The sequence below is a fragment of the Salvelinus sp. IW2-2015 genome, linkage group LG4p (genome assembly GCF_002910315.2).
Source record: "Salvelinus sp. IW2-2015 linkage group LG4p, ASM291031v2, whole genome shotgun sequence".
NCBI lineage: Eukaryota > Metazoa > Chordata > Actinopteri > Salmoniformes > Salmonidae > Salvelinus > Salvelinus sp. IW2-2015.
In genome coordinates, this window is record NC_036841.1 from 6,070,073 (window position 1) to 6,085,060 (window position 14,988).

The 14,988-nt window shown below is 43.2% G+C and overlaps 1 protein-coding gene across 1 annotated transcript in view; it reads left to right on the forward strand.

Moving 5' to 3' along the window:
- Nucleotides 1–8,364: 8,364 nt before the first annotated feature.
- The window catches only part of trpc4b (transient receptor potential cation channel, subfamily C, member 4b), a 58,707-nt gene continuing 52,083 nt past the window's right edge, over nt 8,365–14,988 (forward strand). The window contains exons 1-2 of the mRNA XM_070437548.1: nt 8,365–8,833; nt 11,594–11,781. Coding sequence (XP_070293649.1) covers nt 11,623–11,781 — 159 coding nt within the window. The 5' untranslated portion in view covers nt 8,365–8,833; nt 11,594–11,622. The remainder of the gene's footprint in view (nt 8,834–11,593; nt 11,782–14,988) is intronic.

A 14,988-nucleotide genomic window follows, 5' to 3' on the forward strand; every position in this document is an offset into this window, starting at 1 on the left:
TCAGACAAATTATGCTACTCTCTGCCTATTGGCTCCTTAGGTCCAAAATGCAACCTTAAATGTCCTAAATGATGTCACCATTGCCCTTGATTCTAAGCAATGTAGTGGTGCTATTTTTATTGACTTGGCCAAAGCTTATCATATGGTAGACCATTCTATTCTTGTGGGCCGGCTAAGGAGTATTGGTGTCTCTGAGCGGTCTTTGGCTGGGTTTGCTAACTACCTCTCTCAAAGAGTGCAGTGTATAAAGTCAGAACATCTGCTGTCTCAACCATTGCCTGTCACCAAGGGAGTACCCCAAGGCTCGATCCTAGGCCCTACACTCTTCTCAATTTACATCAACAGCATAGCTCAGGCAGTAGTAACCTCTCTCATCCATTTATATGCAGATGATACAGTCTTATACTCGGCTGGCCCCTCCCCGAAGGTTGTGTGAAACGCTCAACAAGCTTTCTCTGCCCTTAACTTTGTTCTGAACACCTCTGAAACAATGGTTATGTGGTTTGGTAAGAAGAATGCCCCTCCTCCCCACTGGTGTGATTACTACCTATGAGGGTTTAGAGCTTGAGGTAGTCACCTCATACAAGTACTTGGGAGTATGGCTAGACGGTGCAATGTCCTTCTCTCAGCACATATCAAAGCTGAAGGCTAAGGTTAAATCTAGACTTGACCTCCCGAGTGGCGCTGTGGTCTAAGTGCCACTAGAAATCCTGGTTKGAGTCCAGGCTCTGTTTCAGCCGGCCGCGACCGGGAGACCAATGGGGCGGCGCACAATTGGCCCAGCGTCGTTCGGGTTAGGGGAGGGTTTGGCCGGCATGTCCCATCATGCTCTAGCGACTCCTGTGGCGGGCCAGGCCACATGCATGCTGACACGGTCGTCAGGTGTACAGTGTTTCCTCCGACACATTGGTGTGGCTGGCTTCCGGGTTAAGCGAGCATTGTGTCAAAGAAGCAGTACGGCTTGGTTGGGTCGTATTTCGGAGGACGCACGGCTCTCGACCTTCACCTCTCCCGAGTCCGTACGGGAGTTGCAGTGATGAGACAAGACTGTAACTACCAATTGGATACCACAAAATTGGGGTGAAAAAGGAGGAAAAATAAATAACATATATATAAAATTTGACTTGGTTTCCTCTATCGTAATTGCTCCTCTTTCACCTCAGCTGCCAAACTAACCCTGATTCAGATGACCATCCTACCCATGCTAGATTACGGAGACGCAAATTATAGTTCGGCAGGTTAGAGTGCTCTCGAGCAGCTAGATGTTCTTTACCTTTCGGCAATCAGATTTTCCACCAATGCTCCTTATAGAACACATCACTGCACTCTATACTCCTCTGTAAACTGGTCATCTCTGTATACCTGTTGCAAGACTCGAATGCTTAATTATTAAACCCTCTTAGGCCTCACTCCTCCCTATCTGAGATACCTACTGCAGCCCTCATCCTCCACATACAACACCTGTTCTGCCAGTCACATTCTGTTTAAGGTTCCCAAAGCACACACATTCCTGGGTCGCTCGTCTTTTCAATTCGCTGCAGCTAGCAACTGGAACGAGCTGCAACAAACACTCAAACTGGACAGTTTTATCTCAATCTCTTCATTCAAAGACTCAATCATGGACACTCTTACTGACAGTTGTGGCTCCATTGCGTGATGTATTGTTGTCTCTACCTTCTTGCCTTTGTGCTGTTGTCTGTGCCCAATAATGTTTGTACCATGTTATGTGCTGCTACCATGTTGTGCTGATGCCATGCTGTGTTGCTACCATGTTGTTGTCATGTTGTGTTGCTACCACGCTGTGTTGTCACGACGCTGTGTTGTCATGTTTTCCTGCCCATGCTATGTTGTTGTCTTATAGGGAACATTGGTAACAAGCAAAATTGGCTGCATTAGTCTCTCAGGTCCACTGTTGTTTTAATGTTCTATTCTACTGTATCATATCGACTTGTTTAGAAATCTGTCATATTTTTATCTTTATTACTTGTTATTATTTATTTATGTATGTGAAGCACTCTTCACTGCATTTATGTACGAAATGTGCAAGATAAATACAGTTTTTTTTTCTTTTCTTTGAGCCYTCATCAGGAATCTGCTGCCAAATGTCTCCCTCCCCTGTGCGGATCCATCAGCACTAAAACAGTCGGAGTATCTTGCCAGTATCTTTCATCTTTAAGCTGCCAGATGCTTCTTACTCTCTTCAGATCACTACAGAATGTGAGGACTGATCTGTAATGCTGCTGCCAACCTGCAGAAAGTGAAAGGGGTGCTTTCAAGACAGGAACAACATACTTGAAACATTGGTATCAAAATAAAAAAAAATGGTGTTTCTCTATTCTGGTGTGTGTCAGGCCCAGGAGACGGCTGGGCAGGAGGTCCTCCCACTATGTCTGAGGAGAGGATGGAAGTGTCTGCTTCTTGCCTGAAGAGAGAAACATGACAGGGCAGCGAGAGAGAGCGCGAGAGTGCAGGAGAGACATGGAGGGAGAGAGAGAGATAAATACCCGTCTACTGCAGAGGATGTACAGCTATCTCTCAATAAGGATATTATTATTCTCACCACCAGTGTGAGCTCCATCTGGGTGGCTTTAGCGGATCCTACTGATGAAACACCCTGAAATCATTATCTCCATTACACTGTAACTAACAAAGTGATTTGCATGGAGATAATAATGATATAAATCACATCAAAGAAAACGTTCCGAAATCAAAATTGTTGACGACTAGTACAAAAGCGTTGTGAAATGTTTCCAGGTATATATGAATTATAGTGTCTCAGAGTGCTTCAGCTGATATAATTCTGAACGGCATTACCAGCGTTTTGAAAAGTTGGTTCACAATACTTTCATGTGGATATTTTTTATTAAWTTCCCCCTCTGAATGAGAACCAACAAACCCAGACAACCACATCGTCGGATGTGGCAGAGCTTGCAAACTATCATGGATTACAAAGGGAAACCCAGCCGCGAGCTGCCCAGTGACGCAAGCCTACCAGACGAGCTAAATGTCTTCTATGCTTGCTTCGAGGCAAGCAACACTGAACCATGCATGAGAGTACCAGCTGTTCCGGATGACTGTGGGATTACGCTTTCCGTAGCCGATGTGAGTAAGACCTTTAGACAGGTTAACGTTCACAAGGCTGCAAGGCCAGACTGATTACCAGTATGCATACTCAGAGCATGATCTGACCAGCTGGCAAGTTTTTTTCACTGACATTTTCAACCTCTCCCTGACCCAGTCTGTAATACCTACCTGCTTCAAGCAGACCACCATAGTCCCTGTGTCCAAGAACGCCAAGTTAACTTGCCTAAATGACTATCGCCTCATAGCACTCACATCTGTAACCATGAAATGCTTTGAAAGGCTTATCATGGCTCACATCAACAACATCATCCCAGACACCCTGGACTCATTCCAATTCGCATACCGCCCCAACAGATCCACAGATAATGGAATCTCTATTGCACTCCTCATTGCCCTTTCCCACCTGGAAATAAGGAACACATGAGAATGCTGTTCATTGACTACAGCTCAGCATTCATAACTATAGTGCCCTCCAAGCTCATCACTAAGCTATGGACCCTGAGACTGAACACCTTCTTCTGCAACTGGATCCTGTACTTTCTGACAGGCCACCCCCAGGTGGGGAGGGTAGGCAACAACACATCCACCACGCTGACCCTTAACACGGAGGCCCCTCAGGGGTGCGTGCTCAGTCCCCTCCTGTACTCCCTGTTCACCCATGACTGCCCTGCCACTCACGACTCCAACACCATCATTAAGTTTGTCGACGACACGATGGTGGTAGGTCTGATCCCCGACGATGATGAGACGGCCTATAGGGAGGATGTCAGAGACCTATGGTGCCAGGACAACAACCTCTTCCTCAATGTGAACAAGACAAAGTAACTAATTGTGGACTTGAGGAAAAGGAGGGCCGAGCATGCCCCTATTCACATTGACAGGGCTGTAGTGGAGCGGGTCGAGAGCTTCAAGTTCCTTGTGGTCCACATCGCTATCATGATCCAAACACTCCAACACAAGACAACGCCTATTCCCCTTCAGGAGGCTGAAAATATTTGCCATGGGACCTCGAATCTTCAAAAAGTTCTACAGATGCATCATCAGGAGTATCCCGACTGGTTGAATCACCGCCTGGTATGGCAATTACTCGGCATTCGACTGAAGGGCGCTACAGAGGGTAGTGCGAACGGCGCAGTACATCACTGGGGCCGAGCTTCCTGCCATCCAGAACCTCTAAACTAGGCTGTGTCAGAGGAAGGCCCTAAAATTGTCTCCAGCCACCGACGTCATAGACTATTCTCTCTGCTACTGCACAGCAAGCTCCAAGTCTGGGACCAAAAGGCTCCTCAACAGATTATACAGCCAAGCCAGAAGACTGCTGAACTGTTAATCAAATGACTACCCAGACTATTTTCATTGACCCCCTTATTTATTATAATTTTTTGCACTAACTGTCTTGCGAAGGCTCAATGTACACTCACTGGACTCTAACCACACACACACACACACACATGCATTCTTTCACAATCTTCACATATGTTGCTGCTATTCTCTGTTTATTATCTCTGCATAATCACTTTACCCCTACCTACATGTACTTATTACCTCAACTACCTTGTACCCCTGCACATTGACTTGGTACCGGTACCCCTTGTATATACCCTCATTTATTGTTATTTTATTGTGTTACTATTTTTCCTTTAGTTTATTTAGCACATTTTGGATGTTAGTTAAGGGCTTGTAAGTAAGTATTTCAGGGTAAGGTCTACCTGTCTACCTGTTGTATTTGGCGCATGTAATAAATACATATTTTTTTTAWTTTTTTATTTTTTTTGTAAGTTCTGGCTTGCAGAGAGGACCTTTTCCAAAAATTATATATTTTTGGTGTCAGATGGTGAATAGCGCTAGCTCTCACCGGATGATTAGCAGGCAAGGGATTAAGGTGCCATTCTGCTGAGGTCTATCCTATGGTTCTGTCTGCCATCTGTACTGACAGAGGAAACAATGAATCCCCTCGTATTAATGAATATGCAGATGAGACGCACTGAACCGCATCAATAAGATGCTTCCTGAACATGGCATCGGCATGGCAACAACTGCAGGTGATGCCACAGGACAATATAACCAGCTATATTTATAAACGACAATAATGGTTTCTCCAGCAGAGAGCCCAGTCAGTCAGTTATGTTGTCAACAATGGCATAATAACAATGCTTTGAGTCGTGCTGAAGAACAACCCTTAGCCGTGGTATATTGGCAATATATCACAGCCCCTCGGGCCTTGTTGCTTAATAAATATTACATAGCCGGTAAAGCCTATCTGGGTACAGAGTGGTTCTCAAACCGCTAAAAGCTGCCATGATATTATGATACTAATGTGGTTGTAGCAGTAGAAGATAGAAGTTAATATAGCACTGAGTGAATGCTGACTGACAATACAGAATAAAAGTTTGTAGAAATGGCCTGGGTGCCATTTGGGATGCAGAGATGGAAACATTGAAGCTATCTAAGCCTTATCATCTGGTCATGGGGTAGGAGTTCCTCGGGAGTGGCTGTGTGTTTTGGTTTGGTATACCCTGCCTACAGACACAACCCAAACAACTGTCATCCTGCTTACATACGTACACGGCTTCCAATGCTATGGAGGAAAGAGTGGTTCAAAACTGGGCTGAGTAGATGTATTTTAGGCCTCTATTATTCCCTATAAATGAAATAATAAAATATACAAAACTGCTTAGTGCCTTTAAAGGGCACATCGAGGCCAGTTACTTCAGTGAATGCCTCGAACACAGAGGATCCGCTAAATCAATCTATGTCAATTTCATTGGAGAACCTATTAGACATTATCTGTGGTGCGTCACAAGGTCTTATTGTTTTAGGTCAGTTCCATGGTTTTAGATGCAAAGGGAGAACAGACATCAGGAGGCTGTTTTAAGATTGCTGTTCTTTCAAACATAAGGTCAATTACAGTCGTGTCCCAAATGGGACCCTATTCCCTATGTAGTGCAATACTTTTGACAATACTATCCCCCATTATGTAGGGAAAAGGATGCCATATGGGACACAGCCTAAGAATGTTGTTTTGGGACAGTGATGGAAATGAAGAAAACAAGTTCACATCAGTTCTGAATMATCAAATGATCAGTTGATCAAATTATGTGTAAGAACGACAGTTGTATAAAGAGGACTCCAACCCATCATTGTAACTGTAACTGCARTGTTGGTTAAGGGCTTGTCAGTAAGCATTTCACGGTAAGGTCTACAGTTGTTGTATTCYGCGCATGTGACAAATAAAGTTTGATTTATGTGAACTTCTTGCCATGCCAAACATGACACGGTGTGGCAAGGAGTGGCATGATAGGACAAACAAACTGGTGCCCAGGCTAAATATACCAGCACATCACCATGTATTATAATCATAGAATAGGAATACAAGATGATCAGACATAGTGAATGTTCCCATGAGTATACCAGTTAAATTGTATGATTATGGTACTGGAAGTATACAGTATACAGCAATGGCCACTGAGATATTTCTACTGTAGGAACACATGACAGGACGTCAACAGGCTGGTAAAGGGAGATGACTGTCATATGGTTGATGAAGATTGGAGAGAGAGAGAGAGAGAGAGATGGGTAAGAGACAGCACACAAATAATGTCTGTCACGCATTAGTATCCATATCAAGCTTCAGAACACAACCTTAACGTAAACCAATCCGTCATACCCAGTCGGTGTTCCTGACCGTTACTAACAAAGGAAAAGGATCCTTCAACTCTTCGTTCTGTCTCCTACTGCCTCTGAAAGGGCTGTGGGAGAGGACCTCCTCACTCTGTCTCCTGCCTCTGACAGGGCTGTGGGAGAGGACCTCCTCACTCTGTCTCCTGCCTCTGACAGGGCTGTGGGAGAGGAATTTATAAAAGAATCAGTCTAAGAGATGGAGCATGTGCCACATCAACTTCCCTATCCTGTCCTCTCGTATCCTCTCTTAACTGTCAGCTTGTTTAAAGAAGTGAAGCATCGTTTTGACGTTGGGACATTTTCGACAACTCTGGGTGTGCTCTGTCCTGTCCTCCTGACTGTCCTTATTTTTTGAAGATGTGCAGTCTGCAGAATCATGGCCCTGCTGCCGGGCTGATGGGAAATATTCACAACTCGTGCCTCTGCTCTGTCTCACTGTCCATGCTGATAGTGAGGAGAACAAAACCTGATGTTGRCATATGTTTACATGAGCTTGTAAAACAAAGTAACCTCTTAATTATTGTAAGGATTGGTTGTACAGTGTTTCATCTTATGTAAGTTGTTTCTATAGAAAAGCTTCTCCAGTTGTATCTTGTTGGGACTTGATGAGTTGCTCTTAGATGTTCACTAAGACTGTGAGCACATCTACAGTACATGCTGATTGTAAATCCTCTAAGGATGATAACAATTGACAAATAATTCTGAAMATTTTAGGACACACTGCACAGAACATAAATGTTGCATGTCCCCAACTAAATGTTCCAACATCAGGAAGTGCATTAGTCCTAACGCAATTTCTTCCGTTTCTCAGTCCTCCTAACTAAACTAATTGAATGTAACTCAATCAGATTATTAATATTAATTCAATTAGAGTCAACTACGCCTCTTCAGTTCTCCTCTAATGTGATAAAGACAACTGTTCAGCACGAACATGTGTTAAACTGTCAGAGCCATAGTAAATGTACTACTATGTTCAGCCCCTGTCCTCCTGCACTGAGGTTATTGTCTGTCTCTCTGTTTGCTTCAGGATGAACATCACCTGGCTGACATTGGAATTTACAATATTATTTACAARATTAAGTTCCCTCAGGAACGTTCTATAGTCCTGCCTTTGCCACCCCCTCTGTTCAGTCTTCCTAACCCTATCCAGAGGCTCCAAATTGAAAGCTATCACAATTCTCTTAGTTCTGCTTTATTCAGACGGAGCCTAATGAAGTTACTGAAGTGTCTGGAGGAGCATAATAAGGTTGTTCACTTCATCAGCTGCATCAACATCACATGACAAATTCAATGCCACCTGTTACACCTCATGAAATAGTTCAACCTCATGTTTTTCTCCACTACATTATTGGAAAAGGTGTTGCTTAAATTAGAAAAGGGCCACTGAGTTAAATTTGCAGTGGTTTGGATATTCCCTGCAAGCTTTTACTTGTAATTATTAAAAAAAAATTTTTACCAATCAATCAATTCACATGGACACACATCTCAAAGGATGATAGTGGATTGCGCGTCTGTGTTACCCCTGCATGCTTTTCTTTTGCGAACATACACTCCTACTGAGTCACGAGATGCTCCTGTAGTCTATCGACCGAAGAGCGCGCGAAGCTGGAGGCAGCGAAGAGGATCTGTGCGTCTCCTCAAATGGGCTTGATTGCGTGTTTGCGAATTTTTTGAACGAGGGTGGATTTCTTACACTTTAAAACATCCAAGATCACACCTTCTACTGYATGGAATGCTTACGAGTCCCGGTAATTCTAATGGAATTATGTTGACAATTCTGTAATATAATTTATTTTGCAAATATCTTTGATCGCGACCAGAGAGGAAGACACTATTAGCTTGCTCTAATTATAACGTTGTTACTTTAGGCTCCTTATTCAGTATAGGCTACTTCTGTCAACTGGAATACACAAAGGAACAAGGTGGAATAGTTTTTCTTCGTCCTATGTCTGTTCTGCAACCCACAGAAGACCTGCTGTTGTAGGCCTATGTGTTTCAAGTAATGGAAGAGAGGTGTTTCATTTTTTGACAATCAAATGTCATAGTCAAAACGTACAGGACTGAGAGGGTAAGTTCAGCTGTGTTTTTGCTTGCGTGTATAATGCATTTGTATAGTATATTGGCATCGATGGGATGCCCTGCGAACCACCACATTGAACGTTTGAGGAAATTAATGGCTTTAGCCAAATTCAGTTATTACCAGCAGTTGATATCATATTAATTTGATAATAAACTAATAGATAATTGAATTATCCATCAAATGTATATAATTGCTTTGCTGACTTTGTTGTTAGACTCTGGATTTTTGTCGATTTAGATTCTGCTGGATTTTTGCTTTACTGCCATGAACGTCAGAATAAGTCAACCTGGCCTCAGGGCAATTAGTAAGATGTATTATGTAAATCGGCCCCACTCTATTTAGTATTACACATTACATAATGAATGGAATAGCAGTCATACAATATCCTATGAATTACAGGACGTATAGTATGTACACATAGGATGACTTAAGTTATCATATTTGGAGGACATATAAACTCAGCAAAAAAAGAAACGTCCCTTTTTCAGGACCCTGTCTTTCAAAGATGATTCTTAAAAATCCAAATAACTTCACAGATCTTCATTGTAAAGGGTTTAAACACTGTTTCCCATGCTTGTTCAATGAACCTTAAACAATTAATGAACATGCACCTGTGGAACAGCCGTTAAGACACTAACAGCTTACAGATGGTAGGCATTTAAGGTCACAGTTATGAAAACTTAGGACACTAAAGAGGCCTTTCTACTGACTCTGAAAAACACCAAAATAAATATATCCAGGGTACCTGCTCGTCTGCATGAACGTGCCTTAGGCATGCTGCATGGAGGCATGAGGACTGCAGATGTGGCCAGGGCAATAAATTGCAATGTCCGTACTGTGAGACATTTAAGACGGCGCTACAGGGAGACAGGACGGACAGCTGATCGTCCTCGCAGTGGCAGACCATGTGTAACAACACCTGCACAGGATCGGTACATCTGAACATCACACCTGCGGGACAGGTACAGGATGGCAACAACAACTGCCCGAGTTACACCAGGAACGCACAATCCCTCCATCAGTGCTCAGACTGTCTGCAGTAGGCTGAGAGAGGCTGGACTGAGGGCTTGTAGGCCTATTGTAAGGCAGGTCCTCACCAGACATCACAACAATGTCGCCTATGGGCACAAACCCACCGTCGCTGGACCAGACAGGACTGGCAAAAAGTGCTCTTCACTGACGAGTAGAGGTTTTGTCTCACCACGGGTGATGGATGGATTCGCGTTTATCGACGAAGGAATGAGCGTTATACCGAGGCCTGTACTCTGGATCGGGATCGATTTGGAGGTGAAGCGTCCGTCATGGTCTGGGTGGTGTGTCACAGCATCATCGGACTAAGCTTGTTGTAATTGCAGGCAATCTCAATGCTGTATGTTACAAGGAAGACATCCTCCTCCCTCATGTGGTACCCTTCCTGCAGGCTCATCCTGACATGACCCTCCAGCATGACATTGCCACCAGCCATACTGCTCGTTCTGTGCGTGATTTCCTGCAAGACAGGAATGTCAGTGTTCTGCCATGGCCAGAGAAGAGCCCGGATCTCAATCCCATTGAGCACGTCTGGGACTTATTGGATCGGAGGGTGAGGGCTAGGGCCATTCCCCCCAGAAATGTCCAGGAACTTGCAAGTGCCTTGGTGGAAGAGTGGGGTAACATCTCACAGCAAGAACTGGCAAATCTGGTGCAGTCRATGAGGAGGAGATGCACTGCAGTACTTAATGCAGCTGGTGGCCACACCAGATACTGACTGTTACTTTTTATTTCAACCCCCCCTTTGTTCAGGGACATATTATTCAATTTCTGTTAGTCACATGTCTGTGGAACTTGTTCAGTTTATATCTCAGTTGTTGAATCTTGTTATGTTCATACAAATATTTACACGTGTTAAGTTTGCTGAAAATAAACGCAGTTGACAGTGAGAGGATGTTTCTTTTCATGCTGAGTTTAGTATTATACGTCTTTCTCTGAGACCAGGTTGCTTTGTGCCTGCTAATAACAAAGGATAATTACAGGGAGAATTTACATTGGTGGTTATAAAAATAAAGTGTTTTACCTTTATTTAACTAGGCAAGTCAGTTAAGAACAAATTCTTATTTACAACGCCGGCCAAACCTCTGGGCCAAGACTCTGGGCCAATTGTGTGCTGCCTTATGGTACTCCCAATCACTGCCGGATGTGATACAGCCTGGATGGTTAGGAGAATAATGACACTGATGATTTACGTAAAAGACATGGAGACATGTTGGTTGGGTGGGGTTGGGGGAATGGAATGGGTGGTTGGGGGTGGAGGCTCACTTCTTTTTGTTTCTATTCCTCTACATACTAAATGTATTATTACTTTTTAAACTATTTAATATGATCATAATGATCAATACTTTGTATTTATGTACTTTTTTAAATGTTACATTTTCATTTTGGAGTGGCAGCCCACAATTAAATACAATATGAACTGAATATGCAAGTTAAGTTATTTGAATTTGTATATTGAACCCCCCCCCACCAACGAAAAAATGACAACATAAATACAAATGTTGACACACAAAAAAACATATTATACTTATTGGAGGTGCAAAGATGTAAATAAAATACCAAACGTCTGTCCAGTGAGTCCAGTCTGCATTAAGTAGTTTTCCTACTAGCAACCAAACCATTCACCCAACCATTACTGATCTGTGTCCCTGTCTCTGTCCACTGCCTCCCCAAAATGTAGATAAGAGTAATCAATGTTATCTAATCTAACCTGTCTAGGTGAGTGAGATTGCCTAGCAGTAGCAGCGATGTCTCAACTGTACTACCGGAGGACAGACAACTCCTCCTATAGGGACCGGATCCCTCTGCGGATTGTCAGGGCCGAGTCTGAACTGTCTGGCCTGGAGAAGAACTACCTGGGAGCAGTGGAGAAAGGAGACTACGCCTCAGTCAAACAGGCTCTAGAGGTAGGGATGGAGGGAGGAGAGGAAAGGAAAGGAGGAGGGAGGAAGGAAGGGAGGGGATGGATGAGAAAGGAGACTTTGCACCTCAGTCAAACGGGCTCTGGAAGTAGGGAAGAAGGAAGGAGAGGGAGGAGTGGGAATGGAGAGAGATGGAAGGGAGGAAGGAATGGAGGTAGAGAGAGGAAGAGGGAAGGGTGGGAGGGAGGGAGGGAGGGATAAATAAGTCTCAGTTCAAGTACAACATCAATAAACATGATACAATTTGCTATCATGATACCATATAACTAAGTAAACATCCGTTGTCATTCCCTCTCCCGCCTGTAGGAGGCAGAGATCTACTTCCGGATCAACATTAACTGTATAGACCCGTTGGGCCGCACAGCTCTGCTGATCGCTATTGAGAATGAGAACCTGGAGATTATAGAGCTGTTGCTCAGCTATAACGTGTACATCGGTGACGCTCTGCTACACGCCATCCGTAAAGAGGTGGTGGGGGCCGTGGAATTGCTGCTCAACCACAAGAAGCCCAGCGGGGAGAAACAGGTAGAAGAGTGCTTCCCAAATTGCACCCTTTTCTTGAGTGTTTGCTATAGTCACTTGGTGGAGGGGTTCACCTGCATACAGCACAACACACTGTCCTTGTGTTATCACCTACATACCAATAGGCTACCTGCTTTACAATCACATTGGTCTTGAGAACGGCCTTAGACCAGACATGTCGATATAGAACAGTCTCTACTATATGCCCTCTTCTTGTTTTCCTGTGCTTTACACTATCCCATCCCCTCCCAGGCACATACTCATTCCTATAAGGATTACTTCAACCCTATTTTATTTTTCATGGAATAGATCAGCTATGAAATTAGCAGATTTGAGTCTATTAAATAACATTACTTGCATCACTTCTAATCCCGCCCCCTTCTTTTATATAATGGCCCAACCCCTGGTTAGGGCTCGGTGGAAAACATTAACATTCAACCCTAACTAAAAGCTACAAGGACAAAATCTACATGTGCAATTTAGAAATGTTTCTCCATGCTATGACACACTGTATATTTGAACCATTTAATGTTGGTGAATTACATATTCTTCCTCCTCACATCTCTTGCTTCAGCACAGTGTCTCTCTCTTCTGCACATAATTCCCTTTTCACTTCTCTCTCTGAATGTGTTGGTCTACTCTAATTAACTGGTTCTCTCAGAACTGCAATGAGATACGCTACTCTGGGCAATTTACACATTTTCCCCATACACTTGCACTTTGGATATTTGAACCATAATTCTTACTATATATTCTCACAGCATCTCTTCCCTCTCTGTGTTGATCTTGGTTGCGTCCCAAAATGGCACCCTATTCCATATTTAGTGCACACAACCCTATAAGCCCTTATCAAAATGAGTGCACTATATAGAGAATATGGTGCCATTGAGACTTGAACAGGTGAACAGAGGTATGATAAAACAGACAGGGGGTCCCTTAGGTTTGAAAGAGAATGCTTTACTCTGCTCATCACTTTATTTAAATCACTGCTGATCCACTAAACTAGATGCTCCTCACCACATCTCCTAGCCCTCCTGTGATTCCTCTGTTTGCAGTCTGTTTACTTATACACTCGCTTCGTGATATGTTAATCATCTGATTTACATGTCTGTTGATCACTATAGCAAACGAGTCAATAGGCAGGTACTGTCTTTCATCTGTATAGGCTACTGTATTTTTCTGATTTGTGTGTACAGTGATACATCTGTAGCCTATTGACGGCATCTTATTATGTGAAACTGTGAAAAGGTTACATGGTCTCACCAGTCCTAAGGGCAGGCAGGCAGTCAGTAGGAAAAGGATAAGGTGCAAAAATATATTTTTCTAAATAACGGTAGTGATGGTAGAATAAATAAACATGTTGGGAAGATAGGCAAAATGACTTACAAAAACAAACAAACTAGGAGCAAAAATGTATTTCCCCGGTGCGGCAGGTAACCTAGTGGGAGCCTTGGCACAGTAACTGAAAGGTTGCTGGTGCAGTGTCCGGTATGCTCTGAAGGGGAGTGTGAACATATGTGGGTGGGGAGCGAGGGAGCTCCAAGAAGCAACACACAAAGACAAAACATTAAAAATAAATGCTCAAACTGAAGGAAAATAACTTCACTCGAATTACATAGATAATTGGGCACTTGCGAACAAGTATTTAGCAGCATGTTAAAAACAGTAACAATATTGGCATATCATAATTAGGCCAACCTCAAGGGTGCACAAGTGAGACCGGGGCTGTGGCCCTCACAGGCAAAACTCTTCCTAACAAAGGATACAATATCTTGAATTATGATATTAGGCTATTTAAACTGAACCATTTATCTTGAAAAAATATATTTTAGTGTGACTATTACTCTTGTTTGCAGAGGGCCAAAAATAGAACGTGAAATGTAACCGGAAGATATACACAGTCCTGAAATGCATACAACTTTATCAAAATACACTGCATTATCAAGGGTACATATATGATTTAGCTAGTTTTAAAACATGTAACAGAACAGAATACAGTAGGTCTGACACACACACGCACACATGCACACACACACACATACACACACACACACACACACACAGATATACACACACACATTCACACACACACACACACACACATACGGACACACATACCATTACAGAGATAGTATATGGGGGCTGAACACTTCTCAAACACATTTTCAAAGACGTCAAAGAAAACTCCCACAGCACCAGAGCTGCTCTGAAACACTTTGGATTCAACTAAGACCCTTTTAACTAGATGGACAAGAACGCATAGGGCCACCCATGCAGTTAGCTATTGAGACAATGTCTACATACACCATACAGTATTACATCTGAGTTAGGATTCTGTCCCTCCATCAGATGGAGAGAGGGAGAGAGAGAGAGAGAGGAGTGTAATAGAAGAGTGTATTTACACCCTCTCATCTTTCTATCAGAGGAGACCGTTGCGTCTCTCTTTCACATCTCCACTGTATCCCCACCTCTATTTCTCCACCTCTCTTTCTCCACCTCTCTTACTCCATCTCTACTGTATCTCCACCTCTATTTCTCCACCTCTCTTTCTCCACCTCTCTTACTCCATCTCTACTGTATCTCCACCTCTATTTCTCCACCTCTCTTTCTCCATCTTTACTGTATCTCCACCTCTATTTCTCCACCTCTCTTACTCCATCTCTACTGTAT